This window comes from Myotis lucifugus, unplaced genomic scaffold, assembly GCF_000147115.1.
Source record: "Myotis lucifugus unplaced genomic scaffold, Myoluc2.0 scaffold_438, whole genome shotgun sequence".
NCBI lineage: Eukaryota > Metazoa > Chordata > Mammalia > Chiroptera > Vespertilionidae > Myotis > Myotis lucifugus.
This window is the reverse complement of record NW_005871486.1, coordinates 192,038-218,947: the sequence shown is the minus strand read 5'-3', so window position 1 is coordinate 218,947 and position 26,910 is coordinate 192,038. Positions and strand designations below refer to the sequence as shown.

Below are 26,910 nucleotides of genomic sequence, written 5' to 3'. Positions count from 1 at the left end.
ATTCTAAGTGGTGCTGCTCTTTCCTACTCATAGCCTCTACCCAGCCTTTGAAGGCACTTGGCAGGAGTGAAGAGGCTAAGGTTAGAGGAAAGCCCTTGCAGTCTCCAGGGCCCTCGTTCTACCCAATCACTGCCAACTTCTCAAGGGATTATTAGGCTTTTAAAAGTGCAATGTCAAGGTTGAAGCTTTAGTTTACCCCAAGCCAAGAAAGATGGGTGAGCGGAGGGCACTGGACTAATTATGCGGCATGTGGACTTTAAAAAGGGATTAGGGGTAACCTGTGACAGTGGGAGAGGTGTGAAGAGCAGCTTGCAAAACATCTTCAGCCAAACCTCTCCTGGTTAAAGGCATAACCATATATAAATTATTGCTCAGGCCTGAAATGAGTCACCATTCCCTTTGAAAATTAATTTGTACACTAAAGGCTCTAAGCCAGTGGTTCTCAACCTTCTGGCCCTTTAAATACAGTTCCTCATGTGGTGACCCAACCATAAAATTATTTTCGTTGCTACTTCATAACTGTAATGTTGCTACTGTTATGAATCGTAATGTAAACATCTGGTATGCAGGATGGTCTTAGGCGACCCCTGTGAAAGGGTCGTTCGACCGCCAAAGGGGTCTCGACCCACAAATTGAGAACCACTGCTAAGCAGTCCTGCAGTTAAAAAAAAAAGTTGCATTTTATTTAATCCAGGTTTTTCCAAATGTACTTGAGCTTGGAATCTTTATGCCCAATGTTTCTAACGTACCTGGGAAACAGTGTTCTGTGGAATATACTTTAGGAAACCTCAAAATATAGGATCAGGTTCATGAAGTACAAGCTCTCCAGGATTTGGTTATTACCTGCTGTTCCCCACCTATAACAACGTTGAAGTTCAACGCATATGTTCTTGGTCCACCTGGCAAAAGCCCCACTCGTTTTTTAAATCCCAATCTAAGCATAATCACATAATGTGTTAAACTTCCTTAACTCTCCCAGGTACCATAAGTTGCTGTTTCCAGTGGTCTTTATTAAAATTTCATTCACTGTATTAAAAGTAATTGACTTGATAGCTTTACCATCCTGCTAGTTCCTTCATTAATGAGTTAAATATTGGACGTGTGCTCACTTAAAACCATCCCCTCTCTTTTAAGATACACAGATGATTCAGGTTTGTGAACTAAAGTATAAAACCAAACATGTTAGAATAGGTTGGAGGCGTGAAGACCTGTGTGCAATATGAGATTCAGAAAAGATACACTTCACTTTCCCATGTTAGATGGAATCCATGAGTGCTGGTTTGGGTGCTTGGCAATCATAAATGATCTAGGAAGACAGTAACCTGTCTTGGGGGTAGGAAACAACTACTAGCATTTCTTTTTTTTTTTTAAAAAAATATTTTTACTGATTTCAGAGAGGAAAGGAGAGAGAAACATTAATGAGAGAATCATTGATCAGCTGCCTCCTGCATGCTCTACAGTGGAGATCTAGCCTGCAACCTGGGCATGTGCCCTGACTGGGAATCGAATTGTGACATCAACCACTGAGCTACACCAACCGGGTCTAGCATTTTTATGTTATTGTTGTTAATCCTCACCCGAGGATAATTTTTCCACTGATTTTTAGGGAGAGTAGAAGAGAGAGGGAAAGACAGAGAGAAACATAGATGTGAGAGAAACACATCAACTTGTTGCCTCCTGCACCAGCCCTGACCAGGCCGGGGAGGAGCCTGCAATAAAGGTCCATGTCCTTGACCGGAATTGAACCCGGCACCCTTTTATCCACAGGCCAACATTCTAGCCACTAAGTCAAACCAGCTAAGGCCAGACCTAGTGTTTCTTTCTTTCTTTTTAAAAAATATATCTTTATTGATTTCAGAAGGGAAGGGAGAGGGAGAGATAGAAACATCAATGATGGTTGCCTCCTGCACGTCCCCCACTGGGGATCAAGCTCACAACCCAGGCATGTGCCCTTGACCAGAATCGAACCTGGGACCCTTCAGTCCCCAGGCTGACGCTCTATCCACTCAGCCAAACCAGCTAGGGCCGGACCTAGCATTTCTTAATACCACTCTCAATTTAGGGAAAAGAGACAATAGGTAGAATCATAAGTCTCAATGTCATGACCCAGTTACACTAAAACTTTCTCATATTCCTTCGAGTTGAGTTTGATGCTATGTTCCTAATAGGAGAGCAGTACTTGTTACTGATATTCTGTCATTTACATGGGAATGAGTATGGTGAACCAAAAAACACATAAAAGGGGGAAAAGCCCAAAACATCCCAGTAAACAGCTTCCTGGAAGTTTAACTGGAATGTCACCTGTCCATATCATGTCCTGCTCAGATTTACTGCTCAGGTCAAGTATCAAAGAAAAGACAGCAATAAATTCAATCTACATGGCTCTTGTAAAAAGGCATCTATTTGGCTTTTAATACAAAATGACTCAGAGAAACACAAATAAAATATACAAGCCAATAATTAAAATAAACCCCCAATAAGCAAATTTCAGTCACATTCCCTGTCTTCAATCTGGATGAGAAAACAGGAAGCTACAAACCAACCAATGTCTGCCCTTTTGAAGAAATAAAAAGTAAAGAAGAAAAAACCAAACAGTCCCTGAAATGTGGCAGGTGGTTTTTAGAGGCCTCTGTAAGCTTGCTTTAATCATCCATCCTGGTGAAATGAGATGCATGTGGTTGTTGGAATACGGCCACCTCCTACTGGTTTCTAGATCTTCATCTGAAGGGAGGATGCTGGCTTGGGCACCACTTGATGCCACGGATGCAGCCTGAGGTCAAGCAGCCCTGAAGTCTTCCATTTCTGATCTTCACTGGATCTCCCCCATATACAGTCTCTTGTCACTGGATGCTGAGAGAACTGAGGTGAGAGAATAGAGAATAACTGGAAATAATGAAGGCTCAAGGAGACTTGGTGCTCAAGGGCTCTTATTTCAAGAGCCAATTTTGGTATAAAAGAGCAATTGGATTTAGCTTAAACCCCCCTCCTCCTAAACACCATTCACAGGAAACTGCAGCCTGCTTTTCAATCCACATCCTCTCGAAATCACGAGGGTGGACTGTGCTATGGGAAATACATTACCAGGCTCTAAATCTCGATGTCTCTTGTCAGTAAAACCCTAAGAAAAAGACTTCCTCAGTCATTCTAGAACAGAAAAATCAATGTTGGTGCTTCCATTTTGTAAATGAGCTTAGCCCTAGAGAAAGTTACATTTTCTCCTTAAATTAAAGGCCCACTATTTACAAAATGATTGGCTAGCCAATAAAATGTGGGTTAAGTTATAAAGTGAAACATTGCTCTTACCCTCACCACTTAAAACAGTGGTGACTATTATTGATACCCATAAAGAATGTTTGCATGGACATTCACAGAAAACAGACATCCAACTTTGCCTCTGTACAGTGGGGCCTTGACTTACGAGTTTAATTCGTTCCGTGACGGAGCTCGTAACTCAAATTACTCGGTATGTCAAATCTTAAAGTGAACGAGTGAGACACGTGATGCTGGGCTGATATTGTGGCGTTCACTGTGACGTTTGCTGCGCCAACTAGCGGTGGGGTATCTGAAGCTGGCTCATAACCCGAATTTTAGCTCGAAACTCAAAGCAAAAAATCGGCCAAGAGCTGGCTCGTATCTTGAAAAACTCGTTAGTCGTGACACTCGTAAGTCAAGGCCCCACTGTATTCTCAGGGCTCTTTTTGGGAGATTCCCATAGTTTCCTTTTCCCCAGAGTCAGGACAGACTTACTGATGGGCTCGTCAGGGTGGAAAGCCACTTCATTGATGGAGCCAGCGTGGCCCGGAAGCTTATACAAAATCCTCCTGCTTGTTGTATCCCACACGTACACAAACCTGCAAGGCATCACAAAGAACAAAGCTAAGGCCTTTCAGGGCTGAGGGTAGGTTGAAGCATGGCTTTTTAAGGAAAATGGAAGCAACTATTTATTTATTTATTTATTTATTTTTATTTTTATTTTTTAAAATATATTTTTATTGATGTCAGAGAGGAAGGGAGAGGGAAACAGAGATAGAAACATCAATGATGAGAGAGAATCATTGATTGGTTGCCTCCTGCATGCCCCACACTGGGGATCGAGCCCGCAACCTGGGCATATGCCCTGACCAGGAATCAAACCCTCGACCTCTTGGTTCCTGGGTCGACGCTCAACCGCTGAGCTACACCCGGCTGGGCAGCAACTATTTATTTATTAACCCATGTTTATTGAATTGTATTCTGACTTTTAGAAACTAAGAATACAGATTTTGAATTAGGCATGGACCTGTCCTTGAGCAACTGAGTGGAGAAATAGGAAGAGCCAAAAATATAGATGGGCCTTGTGTGGGCCTGAGTGGTATTCATTCCTGGTGCTTGGCTGGATTTAGATAATGAAACCCACCCCTTGGCACTTGGGCTGAAGGTCAAGCTGACAACACTCCTGCCTCTGGTAAGGCGTGTTTCCAGGATGGGGCTCTGCCAACGCCACTGGATTCAGCTGACAATAATTAAAGAAATGCTCATGTGCCTTCCCAGGCGCTCTCTACATATAGGCCTTACTGGTATTTTTAAACATAAGAAATCTTCCTCAAAAAGCACCCATATAATTAGGCTATCATTAACATCACATGCATCCAGAAAGGTCTTCAAGGTAACCCAATTCATGGTAGGTTGGAGCCTAGGTTGTAGAGGCAACTGAACTTCTAGTATTCACATCACATAGCCAGAGAAGGACAGGAAATTTGTGCTACATAAACATAACCCAAATATACACTTGACCCAAATCTTGCACTGAATTCATGAGCAGAAAGAATACTAGCATGGGAAGGGGCCAACAGAAATCAGCTAGTCTGACCTCATTTAACAGATAAGAAAACTACGGTATAGTGACTTTTCCAAGTTGACACCGTTCATCAGTGTCAGAACTAAAATCGGCACTCTTAATATATTCCAGTACTCTCCTTTTGCTTAAACCCCTCAAACACCTTGTCTCCCCACACCCCCCAATAAAGAAGTTCCTTTGACCCTCAACCTTCCTTGGGTCATTTTAAGCTGAAGGTAAAATGAAGAGATATTATCTTCATATTACCATGCAAAAAGAACCTGTTGGTACATTTAAAGGGCTCATGGTTTTCAAACAGGTTATACAAAGTTACACATTTGTTTTGTTCGGTCAACACTTAAAAGGGAACACTCACCAGTACTTGATTATAAAATGCCTAGTTCTGATGTGACAGTAAACACTTTTAGTCTAAAATGCAAATAAACAGGAAGAGCTTCGGAATGATACTGTTTAGTTCTCAAGAGCTAGGCTCCACAGGAACTAAACAAAAGTTCCAAGCAAGATGGAAGAGAAGCAGGAACCCTCTCTGTCTACAGACTCCTTGGCTCTGATGCTCATGCTCTCCCTACTGTCTTTTTTCCTGCCAAGCACAAGTCACTGTCCTCATTAATCCAGCTGAGGACGAGGTGCCATGGTTAAAAAGTACATGAGCTCTGGAGTCAGAAAGACCTGGGTTCAATTCTCAGTGCAACTATTTAATAGCTAAGTAATTTTAGAGAATTTATTTATTTAACTTCTCTGGCCCTTTAAATATAGTTCCTCATGGTGTGACCCAACCATAAAATTATTTTCGTTGCTACTTCATAACTGTAATGTTGCTACTGTTATGAATTGTAATGTAAATATCTGATATGCCGGATGGTCTTAGGCGACCCCTGTGAAAGGGTCATTCGACCGCCAAAGGGGTCGCGACCCACAGGTTAAGAACCGCTGCCTTAGTTGTATGGAGATAATATTGGTCTCACATAATATTGGTTGAGAGAATAAGATAATGTATGCAAAATGCCTGGCACACAAAATGAATGATAGCTATTGCTATGACAAACACAATCGATATCAATTATCAACATACAATCATATGAAACAAGAGGTTAAATAAATCGCTCATAGTGGAAAGACTGGCCAGTCTTCCCGTAGTCTGTGATGGGAATTTTGAAGGGTTTCAAGTCTGAACATGAGGAGGGAGGTGATTTGTAAGTAGAGAGGGGAAATTTGCCAAATCTAGGCCAAGCTGAAAAGCAGTTTTCTGAGGAAAGTTACATTTCCCAGGTACTTATAGGCCAGCAGAACCCCAGACCTCCAAAGGTTTACTTCAAGGCATCACTCCCCATGGCTGCCAATTAGATGCTAAATTTAGAGGGGTTCCATGTCCTCTCGTTGCTTTGGCATGGCAATGTTCGGCAGGAACCAGGCTCTTTATGTAACAGAGCTGCTTGCTGACTTCGGACTAATTGGCGAGGAGGCCTGTGAAATCCGGCCAACCCCAGCAGGTAGACAAGCAGACTTTTAAAGGAACAGTGGGGAGAGAGGACATTGAAAGTCAGGGCCAATGAATGTCAGAAACAAACCGATCAGAAGAAAAGCTTAGGAAACAAACCTATCAGAAGAAAAGCTTAGGCAAATATGCTAAAAATAATGTAAAAATACTTAGAATGGTTCTTCCTCTGTCAGAATGCAAGATACATCTCATGTTGTAGATCTGTTTAAGATCTTTAGCAACCTGACAACTGAAAACCTCTTAGATTCTCTCTTTAAGGCAGTTCTCTAAACCACCAGGAGCCCTTCCCTCCCCAGAAAATAGCTGAATACTTGTTTGTTCATTTTTCCTGGCATTAAACTTGCCAGAAAAAAAAGAAGCAAACTCTGGAATCTTCAGGTATGTTCACAGATATAAAGGTGTAGGACAGACCAAAATGAGGTTTCTCTATGGCTGTGCTCGGGCCACAAACAGAAGACACCGGACATGTTGAAGACCCAATCTAGCCCAGGAAAGGCTTCGTGTTTATAGGATGGTGCCTGTTTCAGCAGGGTGGCAGGAAAATCCCTAAAGGGGAGAAAGATGGGAGCTAAACCCAGAGACTGTCACCAGAGGGCTTCCCACATCTGTGGCCCAACAGCCTGGGCCCCTGGACATCCCGATTCAACCTCTGACTCCCTCCCAAGTATAGGTCACCATATGCAGGGTAAAATTTGACTGCCAACCTTAGGCTAGGAATTCATTCATATAATATTACTAATGCTTAGAATAGGTCAAACACTGCCCTGGGTTCAGAGATGACTAAGATTCATTCTCTGACCTCTAGGAGCAAATAATGTACTGGGGTGCCCTACTTACTATAAGATGCAATAAATGCTAATAAAGGTTAGGTGTACAAAGTGTGACAACAGCACAAAACAAAGAGGAATTTGTTATGCCCAAGAGGTAAGGGAGAGAGAGGACCATGACAAGTTTATAGGCATAACAGAGAGAGGTGATTACATGTATTAAACATGTAAAGATACCAGCATCATTATTTTCTTCTTTTTTATGTTTTTTATTGATTTGATTTTAGAGAGAGAGGAAGGGAGAGGGAGAGAAAGAAACATGGATAAGAGAGAAACATCAACAAGGATTGGCTGCCTCCTGCACACCCCACACTGGGGATCGATCCTACAACCTGGGCATGTGCCCTAACCAGGAATCAGCCACCTCTTGGTGCATGCGTTGACACTCAACCACTGAGCCACACTAGCTGGGCAGCTCTATCATTCTTTGCCACACTCCCGGTAATCCTTACCTGTCAGCTGAGCCAGCTGCTATCTTGCTTCCATCAGGTGACCAAGAACATCTCAGAAGATTCTACAATAATGAATAAGCAGGAATCCAATGAATATAGTAATGTACCAAACCCCTCTTTGTTAGACTACAGAATCACTGAGAGACTTTAAAATTTCTTGAGTTTTAATTATTCTCCCCAGAAAGATGATCAGCAATTATTTTATATTTTGTGGCCCAAGACAGCATACTGGCATCATTTCATACCACATAAAAGCCAACTTTAGAAAATGCTTAATTTATAGTAACAAAATTTTGTTCTACCTACAAATGGAGGCTCCTTTTGCTCCATTTACCTTGATCCTCATTAAAAACTTTTTTTTTTTTTTAAATATATTTTATTGATTTTTTACAGAGAGGAAGGGAGAGAGATAGAGAGCCAGAAACATCGATGAGAGAGAAACATCGACCAGCTGCCTCCTGCACATCTCCCACTGGGGATGTGCCCGCAACCCAGGTACATGCCCTTGACCGGAATCGAACCTGGGACCTTTCAGTCCGCAGGCCGACGCTCCATCCACTGAGCCAAACCGGCTTCGGCCTCATTAAAAACTTTATCTTGAAGGAAAAGAAAACCAAATCCAACAAAAAAATAAAATTTCATTCACAAAGTCAAAAACCCTTAACGGGATCTCAAAAGAAAACCATTAGTCTCTATTATCAAATTATTTTGGGGAAAAGCTGCTTTCAAGAGCTGACCTGGACTTTGCGAGTTTAGAAAACATTTCTGTCTCTCAGAACTTGGGCCACGGTGCTTACTGCAGATAGAGATGTATTCTCAGGGCTCTAACAGCTGGTCACTGGGAGGTGACAGAGGTTGTCTGGGAAATAGCCATGGGAGCCTGGATCCCATTTGGAACACTAAACTAAGAGGGTTAAAGTTACCAAGGAATTAAAAGGATAGGAGTGTCTTGTTGAAGTTGGAAATCCTAAATTGGAGGGTTGGCACCATCACCACTTATCTACGCGATTGCCTTCTACCCTATCCTTCTACTACTTGTATTTCCAGCAAGGACAGTTTCGATGGAGAACAGTGTTACTGGAATGCAGCCCGTTAGTAGAGCTACTGATCTCTAGCCTCAGCACCATCTCTCTTTTAAAATTTAAATTGAGATAAAACTAACATAACATTGTATTAGGTGTACAACATATTGATATATGTAGATACTGCACCTTAGCACAATCGTAAATGTTTCTTTGAATCAAAAGGACAGAACTCCTTTGCTATGCAGAACTCACCTTTTCAAAGTTGTGCACATTTCCTTGAAATATCTTGACACATCTCTCTTTGGGAGCAAATGGCCGGACATCCCAGACCCGCACTACAAATTCAAATAAACCAAGCAAAACAGTTGTCAGCCAAGTCTGAATCTATAAACCATTAAAATCTACAGTTACAAAGAAAAAAATATACTCAGGTCCCTCTTCATTCAGTGTCAAAAGTTATTTTTGCATTTTGCTTAAAAGCTATTTTTGTATGAAAATAAAAGGTAAAATAAAAGTTATCAGCCAGAGGCCCTCTGAGCACCCAGCTGAAATCGACAGATGCTATTTCCTGGGGGGAGGAGGTTAACATGGAACAATGCTGCCTGGTAAGGCTCTTTCCTTTTGCTAAGAGGAATAAAATACATTCAAGTCCCATTAACGGGCCTATGGGCACAGAGGAAAGCTGAGGGGGCAGGAAGGAGAAATGTCAAACACACTGCTGGGGATTTGCAACAGAGAATACTTGGGTGTGACACTGATTTCAACAGAACATTTTGCAAATGATTCCTCTGCCAACCCAAAGAGTCACATTTAGCAAAGCTTTGATATGACAATCTAACCATCATTGACTACTGTGACATTCAATCTATAAAAATCAAACTCAGGACTAACCTTTTATAAATTTGCTCAGAGGGGCACCTGGCAATCTAAACTTGAACAAGGTCAAATATATATATTAAAAGAGCACTGTACCAAGAATCAGAAAGTGAACTTTGATTCTAATTTTAGCTATACCACATATATGGGTGGTATCAGATAAATAGCAAGGTTCTTTGTGTTTTGGTCTCTTCTGTAAAAAGGTATTAGCAAGAGTATTTTAAAGATCAAATAAGATGATATATGTGAAAGGGCTCTAAAAGATTGGAGGCAATAAACAAAAATGAAGAATTTGTAATTTTATTATATAGCCATAACAAGAAATTCCTCTTCTTAATTTAATAACCATTTAGGGAATCTCATCTTTCCTTACTGTAAACAATGCTAGATTCAGTCAATGGTAAATCCATTGAAACCAGAATATATGTATAAATACCCACAGTGAGCAGTGTGAAAAAAATAATCCTTCAAGTCAGAGAGGCATAAAAAGGCAAAGCTATGCATAAAAGTGTGCTACAGAGCTGACAATACAGTCAGAAGGTAAAGAATGTTCATGCACTCAACTAATATTTATTGAGCACACATTGAGCGCTAGGCACTGTTTTCATTACAAAATGTCAGTGAAAACACCACCTCCCAACAAGCCTATGAACTTGTGTACCAAAGGGGTATTTCCAAAAATATTAAGCATATAATCCAACAAGTCATCCTCCTTTTCTGCTACCCCATCCTCCTACCCAACAACTCAAAAACAAGCCAAGACAAGAGTGTGCGTAAACTCAGAATGTTGAGATGTTTTCATGAGGGTCTCTTGTCACAACAATGCTTTGGAGCGGGGAAGGAAGACACGGCAGAAGGAGCATAACTGAGGTTCAATAGGTCTTTCGATCATCCGAGTTGGTGCTCTCTGAAAATGCCTGAGAGCTCTCATCTTTTTCAAAAAACAAATCAAAAGTTTCTTGTATCTTGCTTGAACCCATACAGCCTTGGATTCACAGCACACCACAGCTAAAATGGGCCTTAGAAGTAAAGTCCAGTCCTCTTCTTTATCAGTGTAGAAACTGATGCTGAGAGAAGAAGTGTTATGTGCAAAGTTGCTCAGGGATTAGGTGGCAGATTTGGGACTAGAATCCTTTTTCTATTATGTGTTCTCCTAATTGCTCTGGTGAAAGTCTGTGAGCCATCCTGACTCGATCCTTGGATCCTTATTTATCCTAGCACACATTTAAAAATAATGTTTTTATTGATTTCAGAGAGGAAGAGAGAGGGAGAGATAAAAACATCAATGATGAGAGAGAATCATGGATTGGCTGCCTCCTGCATGCCCCACACTGGGGATGGAGCCGGGCACGTGCCCTGACCGGGAACTGAACCTGGTTCATAGTCGACGCTCAACCACTGAACCACGCCAGCTGGGCCCAGCACACATTTCTAACACCTGGTGCCCACTTTCTGTAGGCATTTGGAATGCTTTCCTTTCCAAAGTTACCTGTATTGTCCATTGCATTGGACAGAAGGTAAGAGCCCTCAGAACTTAAACTCAGGCCAGTCACTGAATCTGCATGGCCTCTCATGGTGTAGGTCAGCTTGTTTTGACGCAGGTCCCAGACCTACAAAACAAAAAGGTGCTCTCAAAAATCAAGTTGAGAAATTGGTATTCCTTCTTAAACTGGCTCTAGAGCAAGAATTACTTTATCACAAAATATAGGATTTCTATCAAAGAGAAAAAAACTCCTCTTTCTAAAAAGGGAGTCAAGCTACTATATTTGACTAGATAGTTACAAACAAATAAATGTCAAATATTAAGATAAACTAACAATCTATGAACCAGGAGGTCATGGTTCAATTCCCAGTCAGGGCACATGCCTGGATTGTGGGCTCAATCCCCAGTGTAGGGCATGCAGGAGGCAGCCGATCAATGATTCTCTCTCTTCATCAATGTTTCTATCTCTCCCTCTCCTTTCCTCTCTGAAATCAATAAAAACGTATTTTTAAAAATGCTTAAACTATGATTCTTAGCAATTAAAAATAAACTATATAAAAACAAGTAACCATGTTATATAAAAGACATTATGATTGCATATAAAATGCATAAAATAAGGTAGTATGCAAAGATACAGAGAATTAAAATTTTTCACTTAATTTCATATATTACATATATGCACACACATATACATGATAGAAAAGCATATTTATTAAAAGAATAAATATGTCTGTGTAGGAAAGATAAGAGAAACATTTCAGTTGGAAGAAACTTAATGTCAAACAGAAAAAAATATATGGTTATGGCTCATCAACACATTCCGGTCAAGGGCATGTACCTCGGATGCAGGTTTGATCCCTAGACCAGCCTTGGTGCATGCAGAAGGCAACTAATGGATGTGTCTCTCTCACATAGATGTTTCCCTCTGTCTTTCGCCCTCCCTTCCACTATCTCTAAAAATCAATGGAAAAATATCCCCAGGTGAGGATTAAGAAAAACAAAACAACATAAAACAAGAAATGCTTAGCATATATATGCCTAGCATACAGAAGGCCCTCAGTAACTGGTAGGTATCATCAAGCTACTCCTAAAAATAACTCTGAAGACCAAATGTAAAAATGTGAGCTATTAAGCAAATAAAAAAAATACAAAACAATATTTATATTTACATAGACTGTAATGATGTGAAAATATATAAAAGAAAATAGAAATGGTCTGGAATGTCATACACAAAAAGAATCGTTGGTATTGTACAAAATTTCCTCTAAAATTGATTTAATATTGCCATGTAGTTTTTCTAAGTTAAAAAAAAATTCTGCTGTCCCTTTTAGCAGCTAAGGCATGTGCCTCATCTAGAAATGTCAAATATTAAGATAAACTAGAAATGAGTTTGGTGTTGTCAAAGCAATACACAAGGCAGACAACTCCACTTCCCCATCAATAGTTCATTCATGTGTGGAATCCAACATACTTTATATTCAATCATTTTTTTGTCAAGATGTGTGTTGGCTCAATAATCAAGAAAACTTAAAATGGCTGACACTTTTTTATTCAAGCTACTGTTCCTCTTCTTCAGAGAAGGCACTGCAGAAATCTTTAGCTTTATAACAACCAAGAGAGAATGCAATTCACCATTTCTCACAGCACTTGAGTGCTATTTCCAGACTTTCCCCCTTAGGGCCTGCACATGGTATTTGTGCAGGCCTAAATGTATTGGGATTTGCCACAGAAAGAGTGAGTAGGGCACTAATTTAAGACTTTAGAGAGAGAAGGGAGAGGAAGAGAGAGGGAGAGAGAGAGAGAGAGAGAGAGAGATAGAGAGAGAGAGAGAGAGAGAGAGAGAGAGAGAGAAACATCAATGATGAGAGAGAATCACTGATCAGCTGTCTCCTGCACACTCCCTACGGTTGGGGATCAAGCCCACAACCTGGGCATGTGCCCTGATTAGGATCCAAACTGTGACCTCCTGGTTCATGGGTCGACACTCAACCACTGAGCCACACCAACTGGGCTTAAGCAAAATATTTTGCATCTCATTAGTGGAAGGTAATTGATTAAGAAAAGAAAAAAAAAAAGACACAATCTCTGCTCCCAAACACTTGGGCAAGGTATGAAAGAAGAGATACAGTGGGGCCTTGACTTACGAGTGTCCCGACTAACGAGTTTTTCGAGATACGAGCCGTCTCTCGGCCGATTTTTTGCTTTGAGCTGCGAGCTAAAATTCGGGTTATGAGCCAGCTTCAGATACCCCACCACTAGTTGGCGCAGCGAACGTCACAGTGAACGCCACATCAGCCCAGCATCACGTGTCTCACTTGTTCACTTTAATGATTTGACATACGAGTAATCTGAGTTACGAACTCCATCACGGAACGAATTAAACTCGTAAGTCAATCACGGAACGAATTAAACTCGTAAGTCAAGGCCCCACTGTACTTTTTTTACTTCAACAAAGTAGAAGAGTATTCCTAGGCAAAAATAATGTGTGAAAACAGACAATTAAATGAATTAATAACATAAAGCACTAAGAGCAATGCGTGACACAAAGTAAGCGCTACCTAAGTGTTAGATCAGCGGTTCTCAACCTGTGGGTCGCGACCCCATTGGCGGTCGAACGACCCTTTCACAGGGGTCGCCTAAGACCATCCTGCATATCAGATATTTACATTACGATTCATAACAGTAGCAACATTACAGGTACGAAGTAGCAACAAAAATAATTTTATGGTTGGGTCACAACATGAGGAACTGTATTTAAAGGGCCAGTAGGTTGAGAACCACTGTGTTAGATGCATTTATAGGAGCAACCCTTGACTTAGGAATTCAATGAAGATAGGACAGAAAAAAAGATCTAAATTCATAAGTTCCTTCTCATTGTTATTAGGTGCAAGCTACCACAATCTCAGAAGTTTGAAAAGATTCTCCTCTGTAAAGATAGTGAAAGGGAAATGTAACATAAACACCAAACATACCTTGATATCATTGTCTATTCCACCCGAAATAATCTGATCGCTTGTGTCATTGAAGGTCACAGCTAACACCTGGTAGGTATTCTGAAATGTCTGGATGGCTGCTTTCTTCCGGATGTCCCAAAGCTGAAGCAGAACAGAAGAGTCTATAATAACAGCACTTTAAGAAGTAATTGCATAATACACCCTTTAGCCCAAGGACTTTGTAGAGGTGAATCCATCTCTATTAAGGGCCTGTTCAGAAACTTCTTTGGGTATCCTAGGAACACGGTGAGAAGTGACCACAATTTTGCCAGTGTATCTGAAGGTTGGTGAAACAAATCACTTTGGTTATATTTTCAGAATCCTTTGTTAAAATTTAAATAAACATAGTTAATCAATATGCCCTTAGAGTGGAAATCCTATATCTGCTTAGTTCACATATCCTTAGCACAGCAAGGATATTAACTAGACCAGTGTGTTCAAATGGTAGATCTTATCTTATTAGTAGGCTGCAACTCACATTAAAAAATATGTACATAGACAGAGGAAGTTACATCAGCAAAAACTGCAGAGTAGGGAATTCTAAAAGACTGTCCCTCCACAAAAGCAGAGAATTACCTAGCAAAAAAACTAGCAGAATCAACTCTATCAGAATTCTAGAAACTAATAAAAAATTTATAGCAACCAGGCAAACATCTAATGAAGGAAAAATAAACCGTGTCTTAGGAAGAGTTTTGTAGTGTTTTAACTTACCCTGGTTCCATCCCCTAACTCAACAATACCTCTGAAGACAACAGCCCATATTCCCAGTATAGGTTCCCAGGATAGAAAGGAACAAAATGGACCTTATTCCTTATTCTTAAAGAACGTGGTTGTTTTTACCTGTCTGGTGGCACCCTGAAGGATGAGCTCAAAGGCTTTTCCTGTATTTTGCCTAACCTGGAACTCTCCCGAGGCAGAGGTATTTTTCCAAAACATTTACAGGCAAATAATGCACTAGCCTCTGCTTGCTGAAGCAAGGACTAACAGTTTGGGCAAACAAAAGACAGCCAAACAGCTGGAGACTGAAAGTGGGAGAATGAGACAACTTGGAACACAGGAGAGGCTTTGAAAAGCTGTAACACATTCCTGGGACTCTAAAGGTCATGTGCATGCCCATGGCTGCGAACATGCTCAGAAAATAACTGAGAAGGCCCCACACTCTCACCTGTAGGCTCTGTAAAAGCAGGAAATGAAGGCTAATGCAGAGTTGGAACTGCCTGGCTGAGAGGTGAAGGCAGGCCCCTTCAAATATACACAGCCAATCTGCAAAGACTAGGAGAGTCTCCCCTCTCTGCCTTTCTCCCCCCGAGCCCCATTAAGGAAATCTTTGCCCAACCACTGGCAAACCACTAAACTAATGAAATAAGAGACTTCAGTGGCTATAAGCAAATTTATAAAATTACACCAGAAAATTCACTAAATAAATAATAGCTACAACAAGCAGCAACAACAAACCCTGAGGAGAATCTAATTTCCCAAATTGCCATCCTATCTAATAGACAAACATGGTAATTGACCGTACCTTTGCTACGCCTCCCATGGGCCAATCAGCATGATATGCAAATTAACTGCCAACAAAGATGGCGGCTAATTTGCATACCGCAGGCAGGGTGGGACAGCGCCATCCCAACTGCCCCGCCGCCATCTGGGCCTGCTATTTGCGACCTGGGGCGGTGGGGCGGGACAGCGCCATCCTGCCTACCCTGCCGCCATCCGGGCCTGTTATCTGCGCCCCGGGGCGGCGGGTGGTGCAGCAGTGATCGGCCAGCCCGCTGGGCCTCCATCCAGGCATCCCGTGTGCGACCCTACCCGGGGCGGTGCCCCAACCCCCGGATGGGCCCTGCTGTGTGCGCAACCTGGGGAGGTGGGACAGGCACCAAGGGATCGGGCCTGCCATCTGCCACCCGGGGAGCGGGCCTAAGCCAGAAGCAGGTGGTTATCTCCTGAGGGGTCCCAGACTGTGAGAGGGCCCAAGTGCACAAATTTTTGTGCACCGGGCCTCTAGTCTCTATTATAAAAACCCCATGGTCGTGATGCCATCAGCCATCACAACCAAACGCCAAAAGGCACCTGCTGAATGTCATATGATTTCTTCATGGGAACAAGTAAGTGTTGCTCTGTTCAATTCTTATCTTCTAACGAAGGTCAATTTAAGTGCTCCTGAGAAGGAAAGGTTAGGGCAGGAAACTATTCTTATCTCCGTCCACAACTGTCTTCAAGGTGGTCGGGGCTGCATGCGCGGGTGGGTGGGGACTTGACACTGGGTCCCCCGTGATTTTGCGCGGTGGGCCTCTAGTATTATAATATTCAAATGTCTAGTTTTCAACAAAAAAATTATGAGGCAAAGAAGCAGCAAAAAGTATAGCCCATACAGATGAAAGAAATTAATAGTTTTTTCACAAGTGGCCCTGGGACAACTGGATAATCAGTTGAAGCTAGACCAGCCGTGGGCAAACTACGGCCCACAGGCCGGATCCGGCCCGTTTGAAATGAATAAAACTAAAAAAAAAAAAAAAAAGACCGTACCCTTTTATGTAATGATGTTTACTTTGAATTTATATTAGTTCACACAAACACTCCATCCATGCTTTTGTTCCGGCCCTCCGGTCCAGTTTAAGAACCCATTGTGGCCCTCGAGTCAAAAAGTTTGCCCACCCCTGAGCTAGACCCTTACCTCACACATGTCAAATTTAACTTGACATGAATCAAAGACTTAAATGTAAAAGCTAAAACTATAGCCCTAGCCAGAACCGGTTTGGCTCAGTGGATAGAGCGTCGGCCTGCGGACTCAAGGGTCCTGGGTTCAATTCCGGTCAAGGGCATGTACCTTGGTTGCGGGCACATCCCCAGTGGGGGGCGTGCAGGAGGCAGCTGATCGATGTTTCTCTCTCATCGATGTTTCTAACTCTCTATCCCTCTCCTTCCTCTCTGTAAAAAATCAATAAAATATATTAAAAAACAAAACAACAAAAAAAAAACTATAGCCCTAGCCGGCTTGGCTCAGTGGATAAAGCATCAGCCTGCGGACTGAAGGGTCCCACGTTTGATTTCGGCCAAGGGCACATGCCTGGGTTGCGGGTTTGATCCCCAGTAGGGGGTGTACAGGAGGCAGCCGATCAATGATTCTCTCTCATCATTGATGTTTCTATCTCTCTCTCCTCCCTTCCTCTCTGAAATCAATAAAGAAATATATTTTTTTAAAAAAGAAGCTAAAACTATAAAATTCTTAGAAGAGAACAAAAGGATAAATCTTCATGACCATGGATATGGCAATGAATTATTAGATACTAGAGGCCTGGTGCACAAAAATTTGTGTACTGGCGGGGGAGGAGGAAAGGGGGGAGTGTCCCTCAGCCCCACTTGTGCCCTCTCACAGTCTGGGACCTCTCGGGAGATAACCACCTGCTGGCTTAGGCTCGCTCCCCGGGTGGAAGATGGCAGGCCCGATCCCTTGGTGCCTGCCCCGCCTCCCCGGGTCGCACACACGGCAGGGCCGATCTGGGGGTTGGGTCGCATACGGGATGCCCTGGGCGGGCCGGCCAATCGCTGCTGCCCCGCCCGGCCGCCCCGGGTTGGGGCGTACACAGGATGCCTGGATGGAGGCAGGGCGAGCTGGCCGATCACTGCTACACCGCCCGGCTGCCCCGGGTCGGGTCGCACATGGATGCCCGCCGCCTTGGGTCGCAGATAGCAGGCCCGGATGGTGGCAGGGTAGGCAGGATGGCACTGTCCCGCCTCACCGCCCCGGGTCTCAAATAGCAGGCCCAGATGGTGGCGGGGCAGGCAGGATGGCGCTGTCCCACCCTGCCTGCAGTATGCAAATTAGCAGCCATCTTTGTTGGTGGTTAATTTGCATATCGTGCTGATTAGCCGATGGGAGGCATAGCGAAGGTACGGTCAATTACCATGTTTGTCTATTATTAGATAGGATGACAACAAAAGTACAAGTGACAAAAGAAGAAATAGATAAATTAGACTTAATAAAAACAGAAAACTGTGGTACATCAAAGGAGAGTATCATGAAAATGAAATAACTGCCAATGGGAGAAAATATTTGCAAATCACATATCTGAGAAAGGTCTAGTATCCAGACAAAGAACTATTATACCTCAATGACAAAAATACAACAAGCCCAATTAATAAATAGGCAAGGACTTGAATAACTATTTCTCTTCAGGTGCAGCTGGTGTGGCTCAGTGGCTGAACATCAACCTATGAACCAGGAGGTCACAATTCAACTCCCAGTCAGGGCACATGCCTGGATTGTGGGCTTGATCCTCAGAGGGAGTGCAGTAGGTAGCCAATCAATGATTCTCTCATCAGTGATGTTCCTAACTCTCCCTCTACCTTTCTCTCTAAAATATATAAAAACATTAAAAAAAATTTCTCTTCAGAAAATATAACAAGGGCCAATAAGCACATGAAAAGATCTCAACATCATAAATAAAAATCAAAACAATAATTGGGTACCAGTTCACACTCATTAAGATGTAACAATATCAATAACAGTAACAAACCCACACAGAAAATAACAAGTGTTGGCGAGGATGTAAAAAAATCGGGGATTCTTACATTGAAAAAATCTCATACATTGCTGATGAGAATGTAAAATGATGAGGCTGCTACAGAAAACTTTGGATGTCCCTCAAAAAGTTAAACATAGAATTACCATATGTCCCAGCAACCAGACTCCTAGATATATTCCAAGGGAAATGAAAATAGGTGTTCAAACACTTGACCATGAATGTTTATAGCAGCATTAATCATAAAAATTTTTAAAAAAGATGGATAATTTTGTGCACCAGGCCTCTAGTTACTAATAAAGTCCAATTTGATAATTTGATTAAGATGTTCTTTGACAAGCTTTCTTGCATAAGATGTTCAAGGCTCACCTAGTACTTTCCCTGCCCAGTCCTAAAAGGCGCGCTGGTTCTTTTTAGTGGAAAATGGTACTTTAAAGGCCACGACCTGAGCAGATGTGCTCATTGCTGTTGGGGTGTTATTCCTAAACCCTCTCAGTGGTTAGTTAGAAAGTATATGTATACATAGGTATACACACACATCTACATTCATTTTTTTTCTATATCTATTTGTTTGTATATTGAATGTCTTAAATTCACACTGATAATTCCAATTTGATACCAACAACACACGATGCATTTTTGTTTTCTCTACTTCAGTATTGGTAACTCCTCTCTCTGATGGTGAGTAGTCTATTTCCCATTATACTTATTTGATCAAGCTTCCTGTATAACCAACCTCCCATATCCTCTTCCACCCTTCCCCTGAATAGATACCCTTTTTCCTGAACCGTGATTCCCATTCTCAGCTAACTGTATGTGCACCCCTTTCTCATCCCATTTGGGTCATCCCTCTGTGTGAACAAACACCCTCTTCACTCTGCTTGGGCTTTAATGCCCCTCTCTAGGCTGCCCTTCCCTAGGGATGCCATCTTCATCCTGCTCAGCCTCAGACACCTGCCCCGTTTGGGCACCCTCGGCTCAGGTTCTGACACTATATTATCTCCTTCACCAACGTGTAGATGATCCTTTTACCCCACTAGGGCATTGACTCTCCATTCTGGGCAGCGCCTCCTTCCTCATCCTCCAGTTCCCCAGGCTGCCTACCCTGTCCTGTGTGGATGCCCTCCTCACCTCACTTGGGCTCTGATATGCTACTCTGGCCCACTAAAACATACTGTTTTTTTTAAAGCCCTCACCCGAGGACACACTTTTATTGATTTTAGAGAGAGAGGAAGGGAGAGAGACATCAATATGAGAGAACATTCATCAGTTGCCTCCCACACTGGGGATTGAACCCACAACCTGGGTATGTGCCCTGACTAGGAATTGAACCTGCGACCTTTGGGTGTATGGGATGTTGCTCCAACCAAGCCACCCCAGTCAGGGCTAAACATACTCTTATGATACGTTCCAGCAATTGCACTCCTTGACAGTTACCCACAGGAGCTGAAAATGTAGGTTCACACAACCTGCACATGAATGTTTACAGCAGCTTTATTCATAATTGCCAACTCTTGGAAGCAACCAAGATGTCCTTCAGTAGGTAAATACATAAATAATGGAATATTATTCAGCACTAAAAAGAAATGAGCTATCAAGCCATGAAAAGACATAGAGGAATCTTAAATGCATATTACTAAGAGAAAGAAGCTAATCTGAAAAAGCTATATATTGTATAATTCTAACTATATGACATTCTGGGAAAGGCAAAATTATGGAAATAGTAAAATGATCAATGGTTGCCAGGGCTTGGAAGGGATGAATAGGCAGAGCAAAGAGGATTTTTAGGGCAGTGAAAATACTCTGTATAATACCATAGTGATGAATACATGTCATTATACATTTGTCCATACCCATTGAATGTACAACACTAAAAGTGAACCCTAATGTAAACTATGGACTTTGGGTAATTATGATGTGTCAATGTAGGTTCATCAATCGTAACAAATGTGCCACTCTGGGGGAGGCTGTGCATATGTGGGAGAGTGGACATATGGGAAATCTCTATATCTTTCCCTCGATTTTGCTGTGAACCTACAACTGCTTTAAAAATAGTCTTAATTAAAAAAAAAAAAAAAGCCTCACTTCAGACCTACCGAATCAGAATCTGGTTGTTTTTTGTTTTTAACAGATTCTTTGAGTGATTCTGATATGCACACAGGTTGGAAATCATTGGACCAAATGACCTTTAGGATCCCATCCTGTGTTACTAAGCCATGTACTGACCTTTCTTTATGCTGACTACTTTCACAATAGCCTTGTAAGACATGATACTACTATCACCATCGTAAAGATCGAGAAACTGAGGATAAGAAAAACTGCCTAAGACCACACAACTAAGTAAACAGCTGAGCCAAGAATCCAATTCAGGTGGTCCATTTTAATCCAAGTCACAATGGTTTGATTTGGTTCTAATATTATTCTGTTAGATACTTAAAGCATCTGTTTTGGGAAATGACTGCTAAAACAAAGTTGTAGCGAGGAGGGTACAACACAGAGGGTAAGGCAAGATAAAGTACACATTATGTCACCTCAGAAATTGCAACACTCAGAGAGACAACATCACCCACCTTAACTGTACCATCATCACTGCCAGTGCAGACAAGCTGGGGGCCCCTCCTGGCCGGATAACAGGAATTCACAAAGGAAGTATGTCCTTTCAGCCTTTTAACCCTCTCACCTGTTTCACTATCCCACACTGCCACAGTTTTATCTGTGGATGCTGAGAAGAGCATACTAGAAGGTAAGAGGAAGAACAAAAAAGAAGTAAGTGAATACGAACCCCAGCAATCTATCTTCCCCACTTACCAAAATGTGCCCAACCCTTTAAGATCATTGACATGTCCTCTGACAGTCTGGCACATGATGCTGGAATGCCTGTCTCGCCCTATCTACCAAAATCCTATTGGTGCTTTAGATCCGTTATAAGGTCTACCCTAGTAAAAAGGATTTCCTTGTATCAGTACCCATGATAGAGTAAACATTTAATACAGCAGTTTTCTTAATCTTTTCCTTCTTTGTGATAGATAAGACTTTATACAGAAGACATTCTCCCACTTGGAAATATTTAATCACTCCTTGCTGCAGAAGTAAGAGAGACTAGCAATTCTTAACCCAATGGCTCAGCAACTCCAACCTTTCCCCTAAAAATCAAAGTTTTTATTTTGTCTCTGAGGACAATTCATAAGTTTATACAAGGCTATGTACCAGTTGATTCAGGGAACCCAAGTTTTTTCAGATCAGAAGTTTAAAACAATGACTATTTACTGAAATACCCAATGGGATTAATGCCTTTTATAAACACATTTCTATATTATTTGTAATTATTCTAAAATTATGCAATCATTAAAATGTTTATGATAAATAGCATGTTAGGTGAATAATGTTAAGGGAAAAAGCAGCAGACAAGATCGTAAACGTAGCTCTAACATATAAGTAAAAACCAAACAGTTTAGAGTAGGAAAAAGGCTTGATAAAAAATGTATCATAATATTAAGTTATTCTCTTTGGACTGGCAGGAATATGGGCTATTTTTTCCTTGTTCTGTTTTTTTGTCTTAGTTTCTCAAAATAATATTTTATTACTTTCATAATAAAAATAGCTAATTTATACATATAAAAATTACTTTGTTTTATGTCTTAAGAAAGAATAAATTTGTCTGAGATGTTGACATATTAGATGACAGAGATGATGTATTTTTAAATGCCTACAAGGAGCAATAACACCTTACTTGGCGTGACAGTGATAGAATAAAGCAATTGCCCAAACGCAGCAGTTTTTGATAGCATGGTCTCCTGAGAGAGAAAACTCAAGGATAAAATGTGAAAGGATGCCAAGAAGAATTAGTGTAAGTAGCAGCCGTCATTCTACTATGCAGAACACTCACCTGCCATCCGTGTTATAATGCAGTTCCATCACTGCTCCACTGTGCCCCTTCAATGTTGCATAGTTATCACAGTCACCATAGACATTCCACAACACTGTTAGGAAGACAGGAATTCTATGAGCACTGCTAGGCAAAAGGAAATGTATTACTGGGCATGGAAAGGGTACCTATGAATTTACCAGAACAATAGTGCTTAGAACACTATTGGTTCTACCAGCTGTGCCAATTTTCCCAACACTGTAACAAAAATAATGCAATATTTTCACATTTTATAAGGTAATGGATACAATTTTTTAAGCCTTAATTTCCTATATTAAAAAAGCTGACATTCACTATTGCTCATCTCCTATGAATATAAATAGACTGCAAAATGGCAACACTTATGGAAAACCGAGGAAGCCGCAAATGACTTGAAGGTCACATGCAATGATTTTACCCGACATTTACTTAATCCACATGTAGTAAGTACCTATAACATGCCAGGTCCTGGGATAAAACGAGGTAAATGAATAGACACAGTTGCTATCCACAGTGAGCTTGTTCTAGCGAGGAGTAAAATTAATGAGAATTATTAAGGAACACCTCTATACATTATAAGGTACATATAGGTAGTTATGGATGTTCTACAAAGATGCCTAAGCCTTCCAGATGCTTGGCCACCAGAAAGTTTAAGGATCATAGAACTAGAACACCTACATCAAAACAGACAATTATCATCCACCCTGAGGTACAGAGTTATAAGCAAAGAGTTAATTTCATCTCACAGTGCAGCAAATGATGGCAGGAGAAATAAAGTCAGAGGCTTCTGTTACCTTCTTTTTCACTTTTTCTCATGACTTCCCCAAAGTGATTTTCTCTACCTATTTCTTAAAAAATGGGTTTTCCTGACTAGGAGTTGAGAATCTGGTAGCAGATCCTAATGTTGTATAGATAATCTAAGTGAGTTGCCACTTTAAGAGTCCCCCTTCCTTCCCATATGCTAAGATTCTGAGAGTGAACCAAGAGGAGGGCCTCTTGCCTTTGGAGAAAAGAAATGGTCTCTTTTTCTTTATTACGCCCATTCATCTTTAAGCCTAGAATTCTTATCTGGCTAAATCAGCTCAAGATTCACCTCCATGAGGAAGATATTCTCAAACTAGAGCAACTCACTTTCCAACCAGTAACATAATTCCTTCCGTATTTACCACATGGACTCTGAGTTCTCCAATCAAGATCATTCAGCATTTTCACGACCATGTAGTTTGTTATGTGACCAAATCAGACTGATACCTTCTGTGGCACCAAAGGTTTTAAAAAAATAATCACTGCTGAAACCGGTTTGGCTCAGTGGATAGAGCGTCGGCCTGTGGACTGAAAGGTCCCGGGTTCGATTCCGGACAAGGGCATGTACCTGGGTTGCGGGCACATCCCCAGTGGGAGATGTGAAGGAGGCAGCTGATCAATGTTTCTAACTCTCTATCTCTCTCCCTTCCTCTCTGTAAAAAATCAATAAAATATATTAAAATAAAAATCACTACTTGGCAGATAGCGATTATTCCAGATTCAAACACTATGAACACTATGCCTTACATATCAGTCGGTCGAATCCTGCAGATGCTAAGGTGGATCCATTGGGGTGAAACTTGCAGCAGTACACTTCCCCTTCATGTCCTGAGAGAAGCATGATTGGGGCTTGAAGGGAGGAACATCTTGGAGGCCCCTAAACAAAAAAGAGAAATACAAGATAGTCATTGCATATTGGCAAAGGAAGCTGAAAATTACGGGAGTGGATGTAGGGAAAAGGCAAGGGAAACAATGAGTGGATTTCTCCTGATCTAGAGAATTGCAACTCTTCTCACAACTTATGCCTCCAATTTGATACTTTCCTGCTGAAATTACCAGTGTCTGCCTGCTTTACCAACTTTCCTACCCCTCATCCTGCTCCTGTCTCATAGCCAACTTCTAATTGCTCAAACATGTTAAACTCATTTCTACCTCGGGATCTTTACCCGTGTTGCCCCTGACAGGAATCCCCTTGCCCTAGATTTTCCTGTTTGGCTCTTTTCAAACGTTTTCCGTTTAGAAAGTCTTTCCTTGATCATTCGAACTCAAGCAGCGCCCGATCTCCCCTCTGTATTCCACTAACCCTACTGTATCCCCTCACTGCACTGATCATCACCTGAAATTCCCTCCTGGTGTATTGGTTTACTTATGTTGCCTTTTTCCTCACTAGACAAGAAGCTTTGTGAATGCAGGGATCCTGCCTGTGTCATTCAACATTCTTTTCCCAATCTCTAGCTCATTTAATGAATGAGTGAATGATGGAACTGAGCAACAGTTCAGGGTACAGATTATTGGGGAAAGGCCTTTTTTTTTTTTCCATGTAGAGGGCATAATGTCACAGGAAGGTCATAGTATCCTGCCACCTGTGAGGAGTAAGCCCAAGTTGCTGTTGGATGTGTTAATCACAGAGGAGTCACTCTTCAGGCACTCTGCTCTCTCCACATCGGGAAAGGACTTTTGATTATGATCTTGACATTAAGTCTAGGCTTGGGTAATATGCTGGAACCTGGGCTGATATTCATATTTGTTAGGTAGATGAACAAGTACATTATTAATAATCCCCAAATCTCTTCAGTAGTTTCCAGCTTACTCATTTATTAAAAAAAAAAAAAAATACTATGTGCCAGGCACTGTTGTAGGCATTAGGAAAATAAACGGAGTTTGCTTTTGAGTGAGAAGCAGAAAGAGGAGGGATAGAGTGTGGGAAGCCGCCCATTGTCTTCACTAGCAGAGAGGTGTGGACAAGGAGCCCGGAATGCTGGTGACCCCTGAGCCCTGGCAAAGGTCAGAGCTATGCACCGTGCACCCGCCCAATTTCCAAATTATTATTTCTTGTCTCCTCTGTCATTTGCGTGCGGCCCCTTCTCCAGAGCCCAAACCCTGAACCACGCAGGACGTGGGTCAATCACAATAGAGAGAAAACAAGTAAAATATACAGATGGTTGTAGGTGCTTTGAAGAAAAACACAGCAATGTGGGTTAATAAGTACTGGGCATTGCAATTTAAAGGGGACCAGGAAAGCCTGCACTAAAAAAGTGATATTTGAGGAAAGATCTGGAAGAGCTGCGTCTATAAGCCAGATGAACATTTGGAAGAGGACTCCGGTAGAGGAAGCAGCAAATGCAAACACTTTCAGGCAGGAGCATGGAAACCAGTGTGACTGGAGCAAGTGTGAGCCATGGACAATTGGTAGATCAGAGAGATAGAGGCAAAAAGGGCAAAAGGTTGTAAGGATTTTGGTTTTACAGTGAGTGAAGTGGAAAGCCACCGAAAGTTTTCAGCAAAGCGTAACAGAATCTGACCTTTAGGAGTCCTCTGGCTGCTGGTTTGAGAACAGACTGACGGCCCAGGAGCAGAAACAGGAATACCAGTTAGGACCCTACTGCAATGCCAGGTGAGATAATAGCTCAGATCAGGAGCTAGGGATGGAGGTGGCACAAGTGGTAGCAGTGTGTAGGTCTATTTTGAAACGGTGCCAGCCGGATTGGCTAACCCGCTGCTTGAGGAGTTGAGAGGACTCGTGCTTCTTCATCTGAGGCTAATAGAAGGAGAGGTATGATCACTACCTCTATCTTACAAGAAATGTAAAAAAAACCAAAACATAGGGTCTGGATTTAAGATGTTTCTATCACTATCAGGTAAGAGTTTGTCTTCCCATCTACAAAATGGAATAACAGTCCCTAACTCTTAGGCTGTTACCAAGATTAATGGAGTTTTCATTTAAAATAAAATAACTCAGTACAAGGGCTCAATGAATGTTAACTATTCTTGAGTTGTTAATAGTGTAGAGAAATAAAGAGAAAAACAACTTGGCCAAAGTGAGCCAGATCATTAATTTCATTTCTTCCCTCATTCATTCATTCATTCATTCATTCTCCATCCTCGCACTCGTGCAACTTTTCTGAATGTTTACTCTATGCTGAATCCCTGTAAGATTTAGGATACGAAAACCTCGGTCTTGATTTTGAGGTCAAAATAAGGATCCTGAACTTTAATTCTAACGCCATCTCACAGGGAGATCGAGACGCTGAAAACGGCTGTCAAACAGGGAAACGTATGGAGTATCCGCAGGACGTCGACCGCTTTTACAGTGTTTTCCTGCCTTAACTCCAGATAGAGATTCTCGTGCCGCCCCGCAGTAGGCGGGAAGGGCCGATGCGGGACCACCCGGTGTAGCTCTCAGAGGAGGCAGATGAGCTGCGGGCCGAAGGCCGCCTGCTCCTTCACTCACCGCTTGCAGCAGAGCTCCCGGCGCCGGGGGCTGCTGTCCCGCTCCAGGGCCCGACCCCGCCGCTCCCAACATGAGCTCATGCCGCTGCCTCTTGACGGGAACCAGCGGCAACTCCGGACCCTTGCGCTTCTGTTGTTCAATCATGGCGGTAGCCGCTCTCCTCTGCACCGCCACGGACCGACCGCGCCGACACCCTCAGCCTCCGCGCGACTGGTTCCGACTTAGTCCTTCCCTAGC

At 42.0% G+C, this 26,910-nt stretch overlaps 1 protein-coding gene and 1 non-coding gene across 6 annotated transcripts; both read right to left on the bottom strand.

Moving 5' to 3' along the window:
- Positions 1 to 2,383: 2,383 nt before the first annotated feature.
- Positions 2,384 to 26,894, bottom strand: SNRNP40 (small nuclear ribonucleoprotein U5 subunit 40). Of its 5 annotated transcripts, XM_023744230.1 has the most exons (11): positions 26,674 to 26,812; positions 25,745 to 25,980; positions 23,970 to 24,099; positions 22,401 to 22,494; positions 21,085 to 21,250; positions 13,971 to 14,093; positions 11,005 to 11,125; positions 8,892 to 8,974; positions 7,615 to 7,676; positions 3,684 to 3,851; positions 2,866 to 3,399 (listed from the first exon to the last, which is right to left on the bottom strand). In XM_023744230.1, exons 3-11 carry the CDS (start codon positions 24,061 to 24,063, stop codon positions 3,366 to 3,368), a joined length of 945 nt encoding a protein of 314 aa, XP_023599998.1. In that variant the 5' UTR covers positions 24,064 to 24,099; positions 25,745 to 25,980; positions 26,674 to 26,812; the 3' UTR covers positions 2,866 to 3,365. The 5 variants fall into 5 exon arrangements, with proteins under 5 accessions (XP_006102956.1, XP_014323746.1, XP_023599998.1 ...); XM_006102894.3 differs by lacking the exons at positions 2,866 to 3,399; positions 25,745 to 25,980 and adding an exon at positions 2,384 to 2,859 and having other exon boundaries at positions 3,748 to 3,851; positions 26,674 to 26,892; XM_023744227.1 differs by lacking the exon at positions 25,745 to 25,980 and having other exon boundaries at positions 26,674 to 26,894.
- On the bottom strand, positions 24,761 to 24,889 carry LOC111823272. The gene has a single exon (XR_002826299.1). It is a non-coding gene; the product is annotated as a small nucleolar RNA SNORA11 (small nucleolar RNA).
- Positions 26,895 to 26,910: the final 16 nt, after the last annotated feature.